At 44.3% G+C, this 18319-nt stretch overlaps 1 protein-coding gene across 4 annotated transcripts in view; it reads left to right on the top strand.

The window, feature by feature from the left end:
* PLCB4 (phospholipase C beta 4) overlaps positions 1 to 18319 on the top strand; it is a 173101-nt gene that overhangs the window by 84850 nt on the left and 69932 nt on the right. For all 4 annotated transcript variants that reach the window (XM_058020299.1, XM_058020300.1, XM_058020297.1 and 1 more), the window contains 4 exons: positions 13454 to 13554; positions 15606 to 15686; positions 15983 to 16042; positions 17333 to 17476. In XM_058020299.1, the coding sequence (XP_057876282.1) occupies positions 13471 to 13554; positions 15606 to 15686; positions 15983 to 16042; positions 17333 to 17476 (369 nt within the window). In that variant the 5' untranslated portion in view covers positions 13454 to 13470. The remainder of the gene's footprint in view (positions 1 to 13453; positions 13555 to 15605; positions 15687 to 15982; positions 16043 to 17332; positions 17477 to 18319) is intronic.

The raw sequence follows: 18319 nt of genomic DNA, 5'->3' as shown, positions 1-18319 counted from the left end.
CAACCTGGTTTCTTTCCTGGTTTTGTACTTGTACTCCAAAACACAGCCACAGCTGAGAAATGCAGTTTGGGTAGAGATAATGTTATCTTGTGCCTGTCAGGACCGGGTGTGAAAGCAAAAGGAAGTTTGATTTCTTTAATTGTAATGGAGTACTGTCCCTTACACAGCTTGAAAAGAGCAGCCTTTGTTTCCTAGATCTGATAGTTCTGCCGCAGTGAGAGGTTTGCCTGAGTAACTTATTTCTCCTTATCTTGTGTGTGAATTTGGATTTCCAAGGAAAAGCAGGGTTTCCCTTCTTATCACATCCAGCACCTGCAGGATTTTGTGTTCCACCTGATTTACAAGTATTGCTATCCTGAACTTCAAGATCAGGTGGTTGTATAACCACAGCTTCAAAAACAAGTTCTGCTGTTTCTTTGTGTTCAATTTCCTAATAAATCATGGGATTTATTAATAAATAGACTCTTGAAAATATTTCAGCTTACCAGCTAGGGTACCTGTTGCATGTGGGTTTGCTTTTCAAAATTATGTTAAGCAAGTTCCTGGATGGCTTTGTAACCAGGTCTTAAAGCCAAGTTTTCAGTACGTTGTAAAATTTAAGAAGTGGCAAACTTGCTTTAGGACTGGGAGATCAGACCAAGAGTCCTGGCAAAAATGGGCTGCAGAGTATCAAAGGTGAGAGAAATGATTCTCAAAGTCAGCCAGTTTTCAAAATGCTGGTGGTCTTTCCCATCAGTGTGTGCGAGATGCAATTTGGAATTCACTGCTCTTGGCCCTGTGAGTGCTCCAGTGTGTCCTTGGTGCGGTGGCTGCTGTGTCACCTGGTCACTGCACAGAAGCAGCAGAAAAGAACAAAAGCACGAGAGCTTTCCACCCGTGTCGGGCTGGGCCTGGCTGGGATGGGGGCACTGGGGCTGGCAGCAGGTGGCATCGTCACAGAGGGAGCAGGAGCAGGGTTAGCACTGCTCTCCTCAGTCACAGGAGCTGCATTGTCCCCCTCCTGGCCCTGGGGGCTCCGGGGGGCTCAGCCCTGCTGGCACTGTGAGCAGGCAGGACACAGAGCTGCGGGGGTTTGTGTGGGGTCTCTGCAGGGAGGAGCCTCTGGCTGCCCTCATCGGGGTGGGCTCCAGCTCCCTCTGCCACCAGCCTGGGGACACAGCAGGACACGGGTGTCCCCTGCCTGCCTGCTGGCAGAGCACATCCGTGCCCTTCACCTGGTTCACCAGGAGCACTCAATGTGAGCCGAGCCCTTGCTCACATACAGATCTTGGTTTGCATAACAGCGATGAGCAGCCTCATTCATTAACCCTTAATGAGCCCATGCGATCGAGATTTTGAGAAAACAGCAGAAATACAACCCAGGAAGGGAAAGCTTGTTTAGTTTATTTATGAAATCTGTTATTTCTGGTGTTGTGCCAGCCACTTCTGTTTCAGGAGAAGCAGCAGCCTCTCCCTTCCCTGTGCTGCTTTTATCTGCCATCCAAAGCAGCCTTGCCAACAACCTGGTATGTCAGTAAGCACAGCCTGGTTGCCTGCCTTCAGGAGGCTGCTGCCAGCTGCTCAGCTCAAAGCACTTGCAGACCACTCTGTGTTCCTGGGGATGGCAAGAGAAACACCACCTGGGCTGCTCCCTTTTCCCTCCATGTGCCATTTCACTCAGATGCCCAAAGACAACAACAAATGGAGCAAAGAAGGGATTCAATTCAGCCGTGCCATGACTGTGCAAAGCACCCTCTGACATGGACTGTACAGGAAACCAACCCTGCAGGGGATGTGCTGACAAAAGGAGAGATTGATGATCTAAACTCTATATTAATATTTAAGCAAGCAAGCAAACAGCAAACCCACAGTGTGCAACCTCCCTGGTGCAAGCTCTCAATTTGCACACGTAGTTATTCACAAAAGATTCATTTTAGACAGTGACCAGTGATCTTGCTTGGTCTGTTCTCCACTGTATAGTGGAGTTGTATAGTATCCAAGTGCTCCACAACCAATAAAATCACTTTCCCTGATAATGCTGAAAAAACGCATAAAATCACTTTCCCTGATAATGCTGAAAAAACGCATTCTTGCCTTTAACAGAGGGGAATATTCTGACTTGCTCAGGGGAAATGGTATCTTAGGGAGAACAGGAACCAGTTTCTGCCTCAGAGGTGGGTCCATACCTCCACTGTACAAATCCTTGTGGCCTTGGTCTTTTGATTTGGATAAACTGCCATTTTCCTCCCTTGAAACAACCTTCCCATAGATATTCCCAAGCCCTGAGTTGGTTTCCTGCAGGGTGTGTTCTGTGGTTTCTTTTTCAGCTCCTGTGACTGGCAGTGCACTTTATGGTCTGATCACAAAAACAAGAGCTAATTAGGGCCTTGAAAGGGAGATTAAGAGCATTTTAAACAAAAAATTGTCCTCAGGATGCTAGGACTGCTTTGGGAACAAGCAGGGTACAGGAAGGTGGAAGTGGGAGTCTGATATGTGGTTTGACAGTCCAGTTGTGACCAGGCCAGAGTGATGTTCCTGTCACATCCTGCTGTCCATTAATTCCTTTGGCAACTTTTGTTTCCTGCAGGAGTTGGCCATGAGGAGTGGTGTGCAGGGATGGTGCTTCCCCTCAGGCTTTTCCATGGTGTGCAGCTGATGTTCCAGCATGAATCCCCCTGCTGACAGGAATCAGATGCCCCTGTCCCTTGAGCACACCCACTGCACAGGTGCACACTCAGAGCCCCTACACAGAAAGGGCTGGGGGTGTGCACCGCTCGAGCTGGGTAATTTCACTGCCAGAGGTATTTTTAGTGTAAACTCTGTGCTTGCATCTAAGTTTAGAGTGATTGTAATTATGTTAGAAGTTTAGTTACACAAAAATAAACAGCTGCTGGAGACTGAGGGCAGCTTGGGACCACAAAGCTCTGAATGCACTGACTCACGTGTGGCAATGCTTTTCCTAATGTTCCCATTGGGATTCCTTGCTTTAACTCTGCTGCCTGTTGCCTTCAGCAACTGGTTTGCTCTTCATCAGTTTCAGCAGAATATTTTTGGGTTTTTTGGGCAGATTTTGTTGACTGGCTTGTGACAGCTGCTGTCATCTTCTTCTCCTCAGCAATGCCTGTAGTCTGATTATAAACTGCAGAAGTTTCCTTGCAAAGTAACACTGTATTTACATATATACTATATTGCACCTATATGCTTCACGTTTCCCTGGGCTGATCTATTAGATCTCAAGATTTCTGAAGATTGCTGCAATGGATTTATGGATGTATGCAGAAAGTGTGGGCTGCAGAATGACAGCGTTCACATTATTGTGCTTACAAGGGGTTTGCTAGCCAAGGGCAAAGAACACTCTTCCTTCAGCTTTCAGTCAAAAACCAGTCTAGACATTTTTATCACATTAAACAGTCTGAGGCATTTAATAGGTATGTGACAGGAAAAAAAAAGCAGTCTGAACTAGCTGACCAGTTTTCTTATGGGAAAAGCCTGCTGGGCTCAAGTTTTTATTCTTTGCAATGGTAATTATTATGCTGGAAATGCTTAATGGTGATGCAGACAAAGCTGGTTTTAGACACATAAAAATTTTGCCTTCACTTTCTGCGGGGTCTCTGTGCTTTGGGTGAGGTGCTGCTCTGTGTTGTGATGGGCTGTGCCTTTGCTGAGCCTGTGTGCCACTTGTTCCTGAGCTGTGGGAGGCCAGAGTGGCTGAGCACCCCTTGAGAGCACTTCATCCAGCCAGTGCAAATGGCAAAACATTTTCTCTCTGTGTCTGCGAGGGTCCCTTTATCAATGTTTATGATGTAACTGGTTATATCTGTTGATTCTCACTGCATTTGATGGCTGCCAAACAGACTGCTCCTTCTTTGGCCTCCACCCTCACATCTAGAATCAGTTTTTACACCTTTCCAGGCCTGTTCCCCATTGCTGTGTTGGTCTGTGTGCAGCATGGGGCAATACTGAGCTCCTCCCCTGCAGGATCCCTGCCATGCCCCTCCTGAGGTGCCTGGTCAGTGAGTGACCCCCCTGCCCTTGCCTGGAATGCTGGCAGTGTTCCTGCCACCACTTCTCTCTTTTTCACCCCACACACAGGCACCAGCCTTGTTTTTCTTTTGGTCTTTCTTAGTGTATATTCCACCCAGTTCCTTCCTTTCCAGCCATGTTGCAGTAACCCAGCTTCATACTTGGAATAATCTCTAAAAATAGCCTTGCCTGCGCTATCCCAAATAGTTTGGGAAAGCTGAAGTGGAAATTATCTACTGTTCTGTTCTAGCATGGTGAAAGCATGGCTATCTCAGGCACTTTGTCATGCTGCCCCAGCCCACATCAGTGCCAGGCACCCCATCCTTGCTTCCTGTGGCTTTTTCTGTGTTAGTTCCTTCCTCCTCTTTCCAATTGTTGTGCTCTTCCTCACCCATTTCACTTCTCTTTGCCCTGGTGGTTGTCTGGGGTCAGCAATGTGCTCATGGAGTGTGTGCTCTCACCTTTGCAGGGAGGAGAAGAAAGGGCTGCTGCTCTCCCTGCCCATGTGGGAGTGTTCCCCATGGACCTGTGGGGGCAGAGCTATATCCTCTGCTTGTGCTGTGTGTGTCCCCTTCCTCCTAGCAGGGTCACAGCAGCTGCTGGCAAGAAAGAACAGTGATGAGGAGCTCGGAGAGGGGCCAGCTCCCACTCTCCTGCTGCTTGACACTGAAATGACATCCTGAAGTTAGGGATTCAGAGAAATGGAGTCCCCTGACTCTGATGTCACCAGCTGCTCCAGAAAAGTCTGGATAAATGGGGTTTCTCAGCATGCTGTGGATGTTGCTGTTTCTCAGGAGCTGTGAGAGCAGGCTCCAAAGGGCTGCGTGTGCCAGCAGGCCAAACCAGCACTCCTTTCTGTCTCCATACAGGACTAATGGGTTACATACCAACACTTTTATTTTTATCCCTTTAGGAATACTCTGTCAAATCATCCACTTGGAGCAATCAAAAACAGAGATGCCTTTCCTTCAGAAATTTCATGTCTCTGTTATGAATAGCTGAAGGAGCCCAGTGCATCCAGCAGAAACTGGGAGAGGTTCTGCCTTGGAGCATCCCCCACCCCGCTCTTCACCAGCTGACAGGGCTGGTTTTACCCATTTCTGCACAAGCCATGCATTCATGGTCAGGGTACGTTTGGGGTGCATTCTGAAGCATATAAACAGCTGAATGCCTCAGCAGTGACTGTGTGGCACTGTGGGCTGCTGATCAGATAGAGCCCTGAGCAGCCTCAGGCAGCTCCCTGCACCACAGAGACAGCAGCTGTCACCTCCTGGCCTCGGCAGTGACAGGGAGAGGGCACCGTGTCAAGAGAGCTGCTTTAATATTTGATTAGCAGAAATGAATATGCAGATTGCAGGGGCTCTCTGAGGCAGGGATTAGTGAACAGACTGTGATGCCATGTTTTATGCATTCCAATTTTCTGCTTCTGGTTAACCATCAGCTTGCCAGCCAAAGGATTTTGGGGATGTTTTTCCTTTATCCTTGGCCACATTTGCTGCACAATCTTTCCTATTGTTTTCAGAGCTTCTGGGCAGTGGCACAACAGCCATTTAAAAATAAATGTGACTGAAAAAAATTGACAAGAAATGCTTACTCTGCCACCTACCTACCATAATGAAGGAATAATAACTGAAACTTCACAACCACTTGCTTTTTGCTCTTGCTTCTCTACAAAATTAAAGATGTAAATAAATGATAACCTGGTGTATCTCCAACAGGGCTGTCTGTATTTATCCTGCTGGAAAGTGGGCTTCTGGGTTTCCAAATGTTGGGCAGCAGTTTATTTCCAGCCCTGCCTAGTTGTGATACCCTGTGTTTAGAACCAGGGCAATCTCATCTTCAGTAAAATGCCCACTTTGTTAATGAGTTAGCACTGGGTGTTACTGGTGATGAAAGGAGTACTTAGCATCACTAAATCTGTAATTCAGACAAGCCTTGCTAGCCTCATTCTTTAGAGGGAGGCAGAGGAACGTGGGAAACAGCAAAGTGTCCGTGCAGGACTCAGAGCTGTGTGGCTCACCCCCAGCTCAGCCTGGATCCTTTGACTCCTCCTGCCCCAAAGGGGCTGTGTTTCTCCTGAGCAATCGATGATGGGTGCTGGCTTTGCATACAACAGCCAGAGTGGCTGCTGAGGGGTGCGAAAAACAAACAACTTGAACCTCTGCAACAGGGTTTAGGCCAGGCAGTTATTATTATTTTCCCCATCCATTAAATGTCATTGTGATTCCCAGAGTTGCTCTTTGCACAGGAGTGTTGAAGCGCACACTGTGAGCCCCACAGAGTTTCTTTTCCTCATACAGACTGGGAGATTTTCTGTGATGTGAGCTTGAAATCTTGGCAGAAAACATCATCACATGCTATAGCAATGCAGAAAGGGTAATTTCCATTCCAGCCAGCTGATAATGCCCTGCCTGCATTCCCCTGCCTTTGAGATGAGGGAAGGGAAAGGTGTTTGGATGGAATCTGAGCAGCATTGCATCTTCTGAGATAGATACCAACATCTTACTGATGCCACGGGTTAAACTGCACAATGACAATCTAAGAAGTGTAAATGCCCTGTGCATTTCCATGGTGACTGTGGCTCCTAGGCTCTATGCAGGGTACCAAGAAATTTGTAATTAGTTTAAACTTCCAACAAATACCTACTTCTAACACACTGCCAACTGTCAAACAGTGCATCCAGCTTTTTGATGTTAATGCACTCTAGACTGCTGGAACAATTGCCAGAGATCACCTTAGCTTTGTCTGAAATTTTAAGCCAGCAGTGTGGGTCACTCTTGTTTTCTCAGAAATCATCCAGAAAACCAGCAAATTATAATGTCACTTTCCTAATTTTAGATTTTAAAGTAACATCTATGTTCCTCACAGCTTATTAGTTTTTAATATATCTGTGTATTTTGAAAAAGATCCTAATAAATCATGTCCAGACTTTATTAAAGTTTGGTTTGAACTAAAGTACCTGACCATAGCAGGGATTATTTCAAACACACAGGGATTTAGAAGTTACTACAAAAAGATGATCCTGACCTTTCATTGCATTTTATTAATCCAAAGTTCGAGCCTGTGTCAGAGTTTGGAAACAGACAACTGTGTCCTCAGGATGTGGTCACAGAGCAGCTGATAGTTGTAGCTTGTTTTGGTTGTGTTTGAGGTGCTACATTGTGTTCTTTCCAAAACCTTTCCTTGCACTTAGAAAGGAAAGACTGCTGATATTAATGCAGTTTGGAAGTTTGTTTTCATGGTGTTTGTAGTTAATAATTCACTCTTAGGATCTTGCAGTTGTTTTATGTCCTTGGATCCCTTCCTGAACTCCTGCATTTGTTATTGGAGTGATGCTCACTTACAATTGTTTGGTGTTTATCTATACTCCCACCTGAACTCTTTCTAGAATCTTAATTTCAAACATTTATTCCTGTCTTCCTGTCACATTAAAGTACAGGAACCACTTCTGCTTGAGATCTTGTAGAGCACAAAGCTCCAGAATGAAGCTAAAAAGAAGAAACTGAAGTTCTAAATGTCAAAATTGCCCATGATTTGAATTCAAATAATTTGCACAAACACTATGCACAGGTGTACCTAAAAGTGAGAAACACTCTTCACTGACTTAAAATGTGTCACCTGTCAGCAGCAGATTAAACAGCAGTAGAAATTATGTATGGTATTAATTGCCCAATCACCATGCTGAAAACTTGGTTTTTCAATAGATTTGCCAAAATTTTTGGCAAATCTGCCAAATCCCATTCCTTTAGGCTGTAATTTTCTGCTGTAGTGATACAAGGTGTCAAAGTTTACAAAACTGTGAAGAGAGACTCTGGGCCTCAGTAAATCAGGAAATACTTGTGGTGTTTTGCAATTGCTGCATGTTTGTTTGTTTGTTTGATTGTTTTATTATTCCATGAGGTAGCCTTTGTTTTAACACTGCCTTCCACTGAAAGCCACAGAGTGAAGTAATTAAACTTAATAGAAGTGACTGCTGGTTAAATCCAGCCACACTGTATACATCCATCACATGCTATAGCAGTTCAGAAAAGATCTTGGCAGCGATTACGCAAACCATTGTTTCCATCAAAGCCCAATTTGCTCTCTACTACTACCTGGGGATGAGATGGCTTCCAGGAAATGGGACACTTGACATTATGCTAAATAAATCTGAGCACCTCTAAGGCTTCTGCATGACTAAAGGTAAAAATGTAGCATCTTCACATTTTTAGACAAATTAATATTTTGCATGGTTGGTGTTATTGGAATGAGACAAAACAGGGTAGGTTCTGGGGAATGGTTCCTCATCACATGCTCACATGAAAGGAAGTTCACTTGACAGATCTAAAGCAAAATGTTACTGTTAGATGCATACTGAATAATATGTGTAAATGAGCATCAATTATCATTTACTGTCTTTTGATGGATCAGATTGCTAAATCCTCTGTACTATTCACAGATTATGAGCATTTCCATCCTGAAATAATCCCTTGGGGAGATCTGTGCCTTTCCCTTTTTCTCTCACCTTTGCTGTTACAAAACTGAGAATATGAACACCAAATTTCCTATCACCAGAAGAAAAGAATAGGAAACACAACTTTACTTATTCCATGAAGTTTGTAGTTTTCTATGTCTGGTTTATTATTTTTTAACACTTAAGATTTTAGTAACATCCAATTCTGATAGTTCTGCATTTTAGCTCACTATTGAAGTCATACCTTTTTCTGGGAGTATGTATAGGTCTCTTGTTTCTTTAGGAGTTGTTTTGAAAATCAGTAACATGTTACCTTTTCTTTGAACACTTTGGTGTTGCAATTGCAGCGTTACTTTTGTTTTTCCAGGCATTTCAAGTGACATCTATCTGAAGGCTCATTTTGGTCAGCAGGTGAAGCTAATAAAGCTGGTTCACAATGGTGGCACACAAGGACTGGTCCCAGGCTGTGATGAGTCCTGATGACTTTGGTGATCAATTCAAAAGGAAAACTCTGCTCCAGTGGCTCTGTATTGCTGCTGAGCAGAGAAATAATTTGCCTTCTTGGGCCTACAAATGTCTGTAATTTAGAAGTTTGTGAGGAATTAGACCTGAATGAATCATCTGAGAAGCTTTCCATAATGGCTTGATTTAAATGTATTTCTAATAGTCAGAACAGAGTTTTGTTACACTGTCAGAAATAGACCAGAATAAGTTTATTTACAATACCAACATGTCTCTTTCTGCACCATTCATTTCTCATAAAGGCAAGTGCTGTCCCCCTCAAAAAGGATGGGTGGTCAGCACTTAGTCAAAAAATGAGAGTTTTCAAATGAATAGGAATGCTGGGGAAAGCTCTAGGTATGGACAAACTAGGAAGCCATTAGGACAAGAAGAAAAATATTGAGGAAGCTGAGGGATGATGTTAGAGCACTGTGTTTTGTGCTAGGAATTGCCCTTGTCAGAAACAGTGGCTGTCACCAGAGGTGCGACTGAGGGCAGGAGCAGCAGCAGGTACTCCCTGGGAGCTCTGCATGGGCAGCCTCCCTGACCTGGGGCAGTGCTCAGAGGTCAGCTCAGAGCAGCCCCTCTTGCTGTGCTCTGAGCCCCCGGCTGGCCCCGAATCCCAGCCCTTCCCGTGCAATGGAAATGGGACAGCGGGAGTGGAGGGCAGTGCTGGCCACTGCAGGTGCTTCTTGGGTGCCTGCTGCTGTTCCTGGCCCTTGCTCTGGGGACAGCTGCTTTCAGGTGTTGCATTAGCTGTGGGAGTAATCTGTTTAAAAATAGCCTCCTAAAAAGTAATCTTTTAAAAAAGGGGGAAAAATCCAGCAAAATTTGACTGTGGAACAGCCTGGAGAGCTGAGAAATCTTGGAATTGTCTTACGGTATAGAGTGGACACTGCAGAAATTCAGCATCATGACCCTGCTACTTTTCACATAGAACTCACACTATAGCGGCTTTTATTTTCTTAAAACTTACTCTGAATTTTAAGTTCTGGAGTTAAAACCAAAGTTTCATGTTTAAAAGACATGAAACTGCATTTTCTTTTTTTCATTTCCCTGTCTGTGCATTTTGCTTATATTAATGTCAGTACCTTTATAACCAAATGAATTTGACATTGAGGAGTAAATACATGAAGATCTGACTTTTCTTCAAGTTTCTAGAAATATTTACACTATTTGAATATGAAAGTACTTCAAAGCCTCATTAAAAAATGAAAGGGGCATTTTTATAAGAATTTCAGTGCTTCACTGCCTGTTTGGTCATGGACAGCTGGATGTTTAGTCTGTAGCTCTACAGGGAGGCTTGCTGGACTGGGATGAACTCCATAAAAAACCTCAAAAGTTAGAGAAGTCTGCTGATCTTTCTAATGGTTGTCTTTCTAATAAAGAATCTTGTTCACCAAACAGGAATGATGCTGTTATATGTAATTTGAGGTGGGGGAGTGTCCTGAGGTGACTGGGAATGGGAAATAGATTCAGGTTTTGGGGTTTTTTAATTGCTTCCTTGTATCTGTAAGAAAACCATCTATTCCTGGGCATGATTACCAAACTCAGCACAGTTCTGGGTGGGTGCTGCCCTTGAAACCCAACAGACAGTAACTGGGGCAGGTTTAGGGGCTGTAATGCCAAGAGGTGAGTGGTGAAATGGCAAACACAGAGTGTGGAGTCTCCTCACCTCTCACTCAGCAAACAGGGCTTCATTCCAGAGCAAAAATAATAATGACTAAAAAAAACCCTCCAGGTCCTGTTAGGATCCTGGGGCTGAGCAAAGTGCGGAAATGATGAGTTTGTGTGTTTGAAACTGGGGGGGCAGCTCTGAGGAACCCTGCTGTCCTTGCCAGCAGTGTCTCAGCATTGACAGGATGTTTATGGGACCCAAGGAGTATCCATCCATCATGCTAGCCAGCCCTGTGGGTTAGTTTAGAATATCACCTCTTTCCACAAACATTTGTCTCCTTTGTACTAACAGAATCCTTTCCTCCTCCTGTTCAGCCACACCTTGTCCTTCTCTTGGTCAGGGAATGACAAACCCAGGATTTACAGCCCACACGCCCCAGGTTTAGCTTAGTACAGCCAAGCTTACAGAAGAGAGAGACTTTTGTGTTAATTAATGCTCTTCTGAATATGGTTCATTTTGTGTCCTCGCTCTTTGGGTGCTCCAGGTGAGCTTCCTGTCATCCAAATCATGCCTTCGGGCACAAATGAGAGTTGGGAGAAAGGGAGATACTGCAATAGGCTGTTAACTGCTGCAACTTCACCCACCTCTCCCTTGTAGTCATTAATTGAGTCCTGAGGTGGATTTATATGAGTGTTCTTTCTGCTTTTGTGAATGGTATGTATTCATATTATACTTTGAGAACTCTTAAGTCAGTAACAAAATTTGATTTCAGTTTTTAAAGGCAGTATAAAAGTTTTCAAATTACAATTTTGCTGCTTTTAAATTTAGTTCCTTAACCTTCTGTGTCTCCCAATTGAATCTTCACACATTTCGTTGTTATTTAATGTCTCTAAAGAGGGTAATTCTTGATTCTCACCATAGTGAGGATATATGCATGCATGCATTTGCAGCCATATGAATGCTGCAATGTCGTGTTTGTTTGGGTTTGCTGGTTGGGATTGGTGTTGTTTTTCACTCTCTTTGAACTGCTAAAAAATTGATGAAGATGAACAGAGGTCCAAAGAGTGACAAGGGAATATTTTGTATTTTAGTTTGGTGATCTTAAAAGCTAACACGGTTAAGAAAAAAATGGATTTTTGAGAGGACTGTAAGAAATGTGAGAGGCTGAAAAGAGCTTTTCTAAAGGCAGAGAGAGTTTTCTTCACCTTCTGCACAGCTGCCAAAGCATAAGGCTTAAAAATGTTGTTTGTTACGGTTCGTCCAGCTCCTTGCTGCGTGTACTCAAGCTGCCTTTCCCTCACACTTCATCTGTCTCCGTGCATCTGTAAACTGCAGTGACCTGTGACAGCAGAGCTGGGAAAGGGACCGGGAAGGTGGGAAATAACAAGGAGCTGGGGTGTCCAGACTGTGGATGAGCTGCGAGCAGTCAGGCTGTTCTGTGCCCTAAACCCGGCCCATGCAAATGGCATGGAGGGCTGTGCTGCTGGCTCTGGGACAGGGGGTGGTGCTGCCTCACTGCTCCTGGGCCAGACCCTCATCCAGAGAGGCACCAGGGAGAGTGGAGAGGCTCAGGCTGACTGCAGGGCGGGAGAAATGCACGGTGCAGCCCCAGCTGGGGAGCTCCTGTTGAGTGTGCCAGCGATGGAGTAACAGGCTCATCTGGCTGTGTGAGTACCCAGAGGGAGGAGAGGATAGGAGCTCTGGGTTGGGAAATGCACGGTGCAGCCCAAACTGAGCAGCTCCTGTTGAGTATGTCACCGATGGAGTAACAGGCTCATCTGACTGTGTGAGTGCCCAGAGGGAGGAGAGCACCCCTGGGCAGGAGGTGGCACACAGCTGTGCCTCTGGGGCTGCATGCAGAGCTGGCCAGGTGATGTGTGTGCTGCTGAGCTGGGGAATGTTTCTCAGAGCTCAGAGTGTGCTCAAGCACTGCTCACAGCCAGGTTTCTGAGTGCCACTCTGGAGGGAGCACTAGGATCTGCCTTACACAGCACCTGCAGAACTTCTAAATTGGGTTTGTGTGGGGTTCAGCACCAGTATAAAAGGGGGAAAAGCCATTTTTACAGGCTTGGGACTATGCAGAAATACTCTTCACAGCCTTAAAAGTGCCACTACATTTCTGGTGTTTTAGCACAGAATGTGTCAGCTTTTCCCAGAAGGATGGGAGCAGTTATTGCTGCGGGAGCTACCTGTTGTGTTTGAAGACCATTCTGATAATAGAAGACATTTAAATAGATTGGGGAACAGCTACCATGCCATAAAAACAGTGGTTATCACTTCAGGTGTGTCTGCACAGGACTGGCTAAAAGAAAAGGAGGCTTTTGATAAGATATTGGATATAGATGATCTGTTTTCTTCAAAGCTTCTCTTCATTGGGAGAAAAAAGAGACAGACTAATAGTTTAAGTATAATTTAGTCCTTTTTTGTAAGATTTGGGAATAGAGATCTATTATTTCATATCATCCTGTTTTGAATGAAAATGAACACTTAACGGTGGCATGTGTACATAACTTTCAAACTGTATTTTTGATTTCTGTATCAATGACCAGAAAAATAAGCAGCATTTGTCTGCATTACAGGTTGTAGTATTTGGTCACCTAGAGCTAGGTTAATCCCAGTCTCATTGTACTCTACAGTTACAGTGCAAAGTGTTTTTCAAATAACTAAGTTCATACACACATTTTACAAGTGTTTTCCGTTGTAAAGATATGAAACAAAATTACTCTTAGGAGGAAAGCTCCTAATTTGGAAATGCACTGTGACTTTTTAGTACTTCTGTATGAAAGGAAAAGCTAAAAGTCACTTTTTTTCCTGCTTGGCCTTTGAAATGCTCCTTTTGAAGGACAGTAATTGAACTGTGCTTTTCCATTCCATTTCAGGTTTTTCTTCTGTAATCATGGCAAAACCTTATGAATTTAACTGGCAGAAGCCAGTTCCCTCTTTTCTGCAAGATGGAGCTGTGTTTGATAGATACGAAGAGGTAAGACCCAGTTGCTTTTCATTTGCTATCCTCTTTTAAATATGCAGAAGTGCCAGAATATTTCATGCTTTGCTTTCATTGTACACAAAGAAACTTTAATTTTTTCTGGTAATACCCTCAGAAATGTCTGTGGGGAGGCAATACCAACAGACTTTATTGCTACATAGAGGGGTTTTTTTTGCTTTTAGAAGAAATAGCTTTAAAATATATTTAATCCCTCTGATTTGACATAAGCCCTGAGGAAGAGAAAGGGAGAATTGGATCAAAATATCTGTAACATGTATAGAACTCTCATCTTTGCAGATTCATAAAGCACATTATTAAACAAAGTGAATCCTTCCATTTTTTTGTATTATCTATCAAATGGAGGGGGGGAGAATATTGCTTTTTCTTGGATATATAAACTGAGCACCTGCCTATTACAAGGGAAAGTCAGAGAACACAGAACATTCATTTTCTGATTCAAATGCATCATTTGAGAACTGGAGTGGTTTTATCTACTTTGGAAAATCAATCTGCACTCTATCTGAAATATGATTACTATGATCCTGCTTTCAGCTGTGCTTTAATCCACCTTTATTAAAGGAATGCAAAACAGGACATTTTACACAGGCAGCTGAAATAAAGTGCTGAGAAGTTTACCCTATACTCAGCATTGATATGCTGGTAAGAATAATTGTATCAGGGTCTATTTTTAATCTTGTTTGAACAGGAGATCTCTGTAAGTTGAAGGTAAGTGCCTTCAGGGATATTAGTATTTTCTTATCTTTGGAAATGTAAGTAAAAGGTATTTTTTATCACCAGACCTGCCAAGATAGGGATAGTTGGTTTACCCTGTGTTTCCAGATTTGGGGCCAGATAAATGAAGTAGATAGTGGTGGAGATGGAGAAAAAAGCTTTATTTTCCTTCAGCAAGCCCTGCTGCAAACAGTCTGTGAGTGAGTGGTTGTTCTCTCAGCCTTCACCAAGAACAGAGTGTGCAGCTGCAGCAGAGGGTTCCAGGTGCTCCAGGTTGGGTGGGGTTCAGGGGCACTGCTGGCACCTGGGTGTCACTGCTGGGATGTCACCACTGGCAGGACAGTGCCAGGCAGCTGTGCTGTTCTGTTCTCAGCTGGCTGCTCTGAGACACCCCAGCTCTGGCACCCAGCTCAGGTTCCTTCAGCTGGGTTTGCTTCCTCCAAACCCCAGGAAGGAGCTCCTGCCTTCCCCCCATGGAGCAGAACCTTGTCTGTCCACCCTGTGAGCCCCTCCTGCTCCAGGTTTCTGGGGCACACCTGGGAGCCTGCTTTGTTTCCTCACAGAGGACTCTTCCCACAAAATCTCCTCACTATTCAATTAGGGAAGTCAGGAAGTTCTGGATCCTCTTTTTCTTGAAGAAGTGATTGGTTCTGCACACCCTTTTCCTGCATTTCAGCTTAATTTATGATGCTCCAATTGAGGCTGGAGGTGTGTGGGGAAAATCTCTGTATAAATTCAGCTCATCTGACTTTTTGCCTTGCCCAGTCTCTCTGGAGTGCCATTGTTTCCTGATTTCTTGTACAAATCAATATCCTGCAAGCTCTGCTTATCACTCACTCTGCCTGCAAGGCACTCACACCATGTACACTGCCACAGTGCAACAGAAAATGCTTTCCAAATTCTGCACCTTGAAAGGAAATGTGGCCATTGGATCCTGAGGGTGCCATTGGCAAATTATATATTTTTTACCTTCAAGCATCTAATTTTCAGTACATTTCTTGAAGTTCTGTTTCATTAAGATTTTTTATTAGGTAAGAATCACTGCTTCTATTAAATAAAACATCATCTAGTTGCCATGAGGTAGGAAAATATTAATTAAGTGCATCTCAGTGTCTCAAGTGTGAACAATAAGACAAATCATTAAAAGGGATCTCTTTTTTAAAGGCCTGCCTCCCTTGTTTCTGTTTTTTTGGTAAAAAAATTCTGCAGGAGGGTCTTTGGGAAGAAACAGAACAATCCTTAATTTGTGAATGATAAATAATTGATATTTGGCAAACTGACTAAAATGATGGTGTGTATTTTCTTTTCTATAGGAATCTTTTGTCTTTGAAAGCAACTGTCTCTTTCAAGTGGATGAATTTGGCTTTTTTCTGAGCTGGAAAAGTGAAGGAAAGGTATATTGCAATTATGTCAGGAATGTATATTATATGCTATTGCACTTTATGTATATTCTGTTTTTAAAAAATTTAAAATACTGTTAGTTTGTTTACAAAACTAGTCCTCATCTTATTCTTTTTAGAATTGACAGAAGTGAAGAATTTAAGAGGGAATCAACTAATACTGAAGGGAAATATACTGCTTAGTGTTTATTAACAGTTTGCCAATGAAATTCTCAGGTATTTTTTGGTGAAACTCCCAGTGGAATTGTGTCTCAGCAGCCTTTGAACTTGTACCCTTTTTGTCCTTTCAGGAGGGCCAGGTGTTAGAGTGCTCCCTGATCAACAGTGTTCGCTTTGGAGCTGTACCAAAGGTACTCTGTACTTACTTTATACTTCATTTAAACGAGCAATATTTCAGCTGAAGGTGAAATGCAGGATTGCATTCATTTCTTTAAGTAATATCAGTAACACAGCTTTTACTTTGCAATCATAGCCTCACATTTGAAGTTTTGCAGGATTTGTTGTGATTGCCGTGGGCAGGGTCAGTCATCTGGCCCTTCTGATGTACTGCAGGGTGCAGGATGCACTGAGAGCTGAATAGACATTAAGAGCACATAGCAGGAGATTTTAATTATCTTGTAACAGTTTATTGGGATACTTGTTTAGGGATCTGAGAAAAAATGTTCATTTTCCATTACTTTTGTTCCGATCTGTTTGAATTTATTTTATCTTCTCTCTCCATTGGCATAAAGTGTAGAAGGATTTGTTTGCATCCCTCTTTCTGCGTTTAGGTGGTCAGAGAGGGCAGCTGCTCACAGCCTGCCTTTTTAAAGGGTTTCAGCAGAAGTACTAGCTAGGAGTTCTGGAGCCCCAAGCCTTTGGAAATACACTCAGGAGTATTCAGAAGGAATATGCAGGGTTTTCTGCAGAGTTGTGCCTCTCCTTCCAGCAGCCCTTCAGTTTAGGAGATCTGCTGTGAGCCCTGCATTTCCACTTTCACATGTGAAGTGTTTTCATGTAGGTAACTCTGTATTAGAAATCCTCCTGGTAGTCTGCAGGCCCAGATCTCTGCCCCACTGAAGAGGCAAGAGCTGTGGTGATGCAGACAGCCCCATGCTCCCCATGCTCACAGCCACAGCAATGAGCTGCAGCTCCAGCTCTGCCCTTCCAAAAGCAGGAGCTGTGGTGATGCAGACAGCCCCATGCTCATAGACACAGCAGTGTGCTGCAGCCTGCAGCTCTGCCCTTCCAAAAGCATGCCCATGGAACCTCCAGCAGCAGCAGGGACAGCAGCTCGTGTGACACGTCACTAAAGAACCTCCAAGTCACACAGATCATGACTGCAGGAACTATGGGGTTAACTAGATGGGAATAATTAACTTCCAGATTAGTGCTGATCCTCTGTCCCCAGTCCTTGGAGTGATTAATTATTGTTCTTCGTGATGAAAAGATGAGTTCTCACAGTCATGTTCCTGACTGTCAGAATGTGTTGTTTTCTCAGGTTTGCACACAATGTTTCTGAGTGGAAGCACTCATTTCAGATGACTGGCAAAGGTTTAAAGGTTTGTAAATGTATGAGAAGGTGAAAATGCATTTTTACCATCATGCCTTGTGTAGCAGAAGTGTTGCAAATGTAACAAGTTCTTTATTGTGTCTCACAGGATCCCAAAATACTGACTGCACTCGAGGCTGTTGGAAAATCAGAAAATGAGCTGGAAGGACGGATAGTGTGTGTTTGCAGTGGCACAGACCTGGTGAACATCAGCTTCACTTTCATGGTAGCAGAAACCACAGAAATAGCCAAGGTATTTCACAATTAAACTGTGTGTGGGAGGTGAAAGAAGAGCTCATCAGCAGTGCTCAATTGTTTTTCCTGAGCCCGCCTGCATGGCTGACTGAAATACCTGGGTTAGAGTCTGCTGCCCTGTCCTTCCAGAGGGCACCAAACATCCCTGTGGAGCATCCCTGTGTATGTGCTGTGTGAGGGAAACAGTGATTGTCAGCCTGAGAATGCACAGAGGGTTATCAGAGACACTGAGAGCATTGTGTACAGCACTGGGCACTCCCTGGGCTGGTCAGTGCCTCTGTGAGATCTCTGTGTATGGCACTGGGCACTCCCTGGGCTGGTCAGTGCCTCTGTGAGATCTCTGTGTATGGCACTGGGCACTCCCTGGGCTGGTCAGTGCCTCTGTGAGATCTCTGTGTATGGCACTGGGCACTCCCTGGGCTGGTCAGTGCCTCTGTGAGATCTCTGTGTATGGCACTGGGCACTCCCTGGGCTGGTCAGTGCCTCTGTGAGATCTCTGTGTATGGCACAGGGCACTCCCTGAGCTGGTCAGTGCCCCTGTGTGACCACTGTGTATGGCACAGGGCACTCCCTGAGCTGGTCAGTGCCTTTGTGAGACCTCTGTGTACAGCACTGGGCATTCCCTGAGCTGGTCAGTGCCTCTGTGTATGGCACAGGGCACTCCCTGAGCTGGTCAGTGCCTCTGTGTGGGGCTGCCCCAGCAGACAAGCTTGTGCTGCTGGGACTGTGACAGGGATGCTGAAGGGAAGTGCAATTGCTGCCATTTTCCTGGTGGATAGAGCTCAGCCCTTTGGCATTCTGTTCTGATAACCCAATTGCATTGTGTGGTTTGTATTATTTT

This window comes from Melospiza georgiana, chromosome 3 (assembly GCF_028018845.1).
Source record: "Melospiza georgiana isolate bMelGeo1 chromosome 3, bMelGeo1.pri, whole genome shotgun sequence".
Taxonomy (NCBI): Eukaryota; Metazoa; Chordata; class Aves; order Passeriformes; family Passerellidae; genus Melospiza; species Melospiza georgiana.
This window is presented reverse-complemented; position numbering and strand designations above follow the sequence as displayed.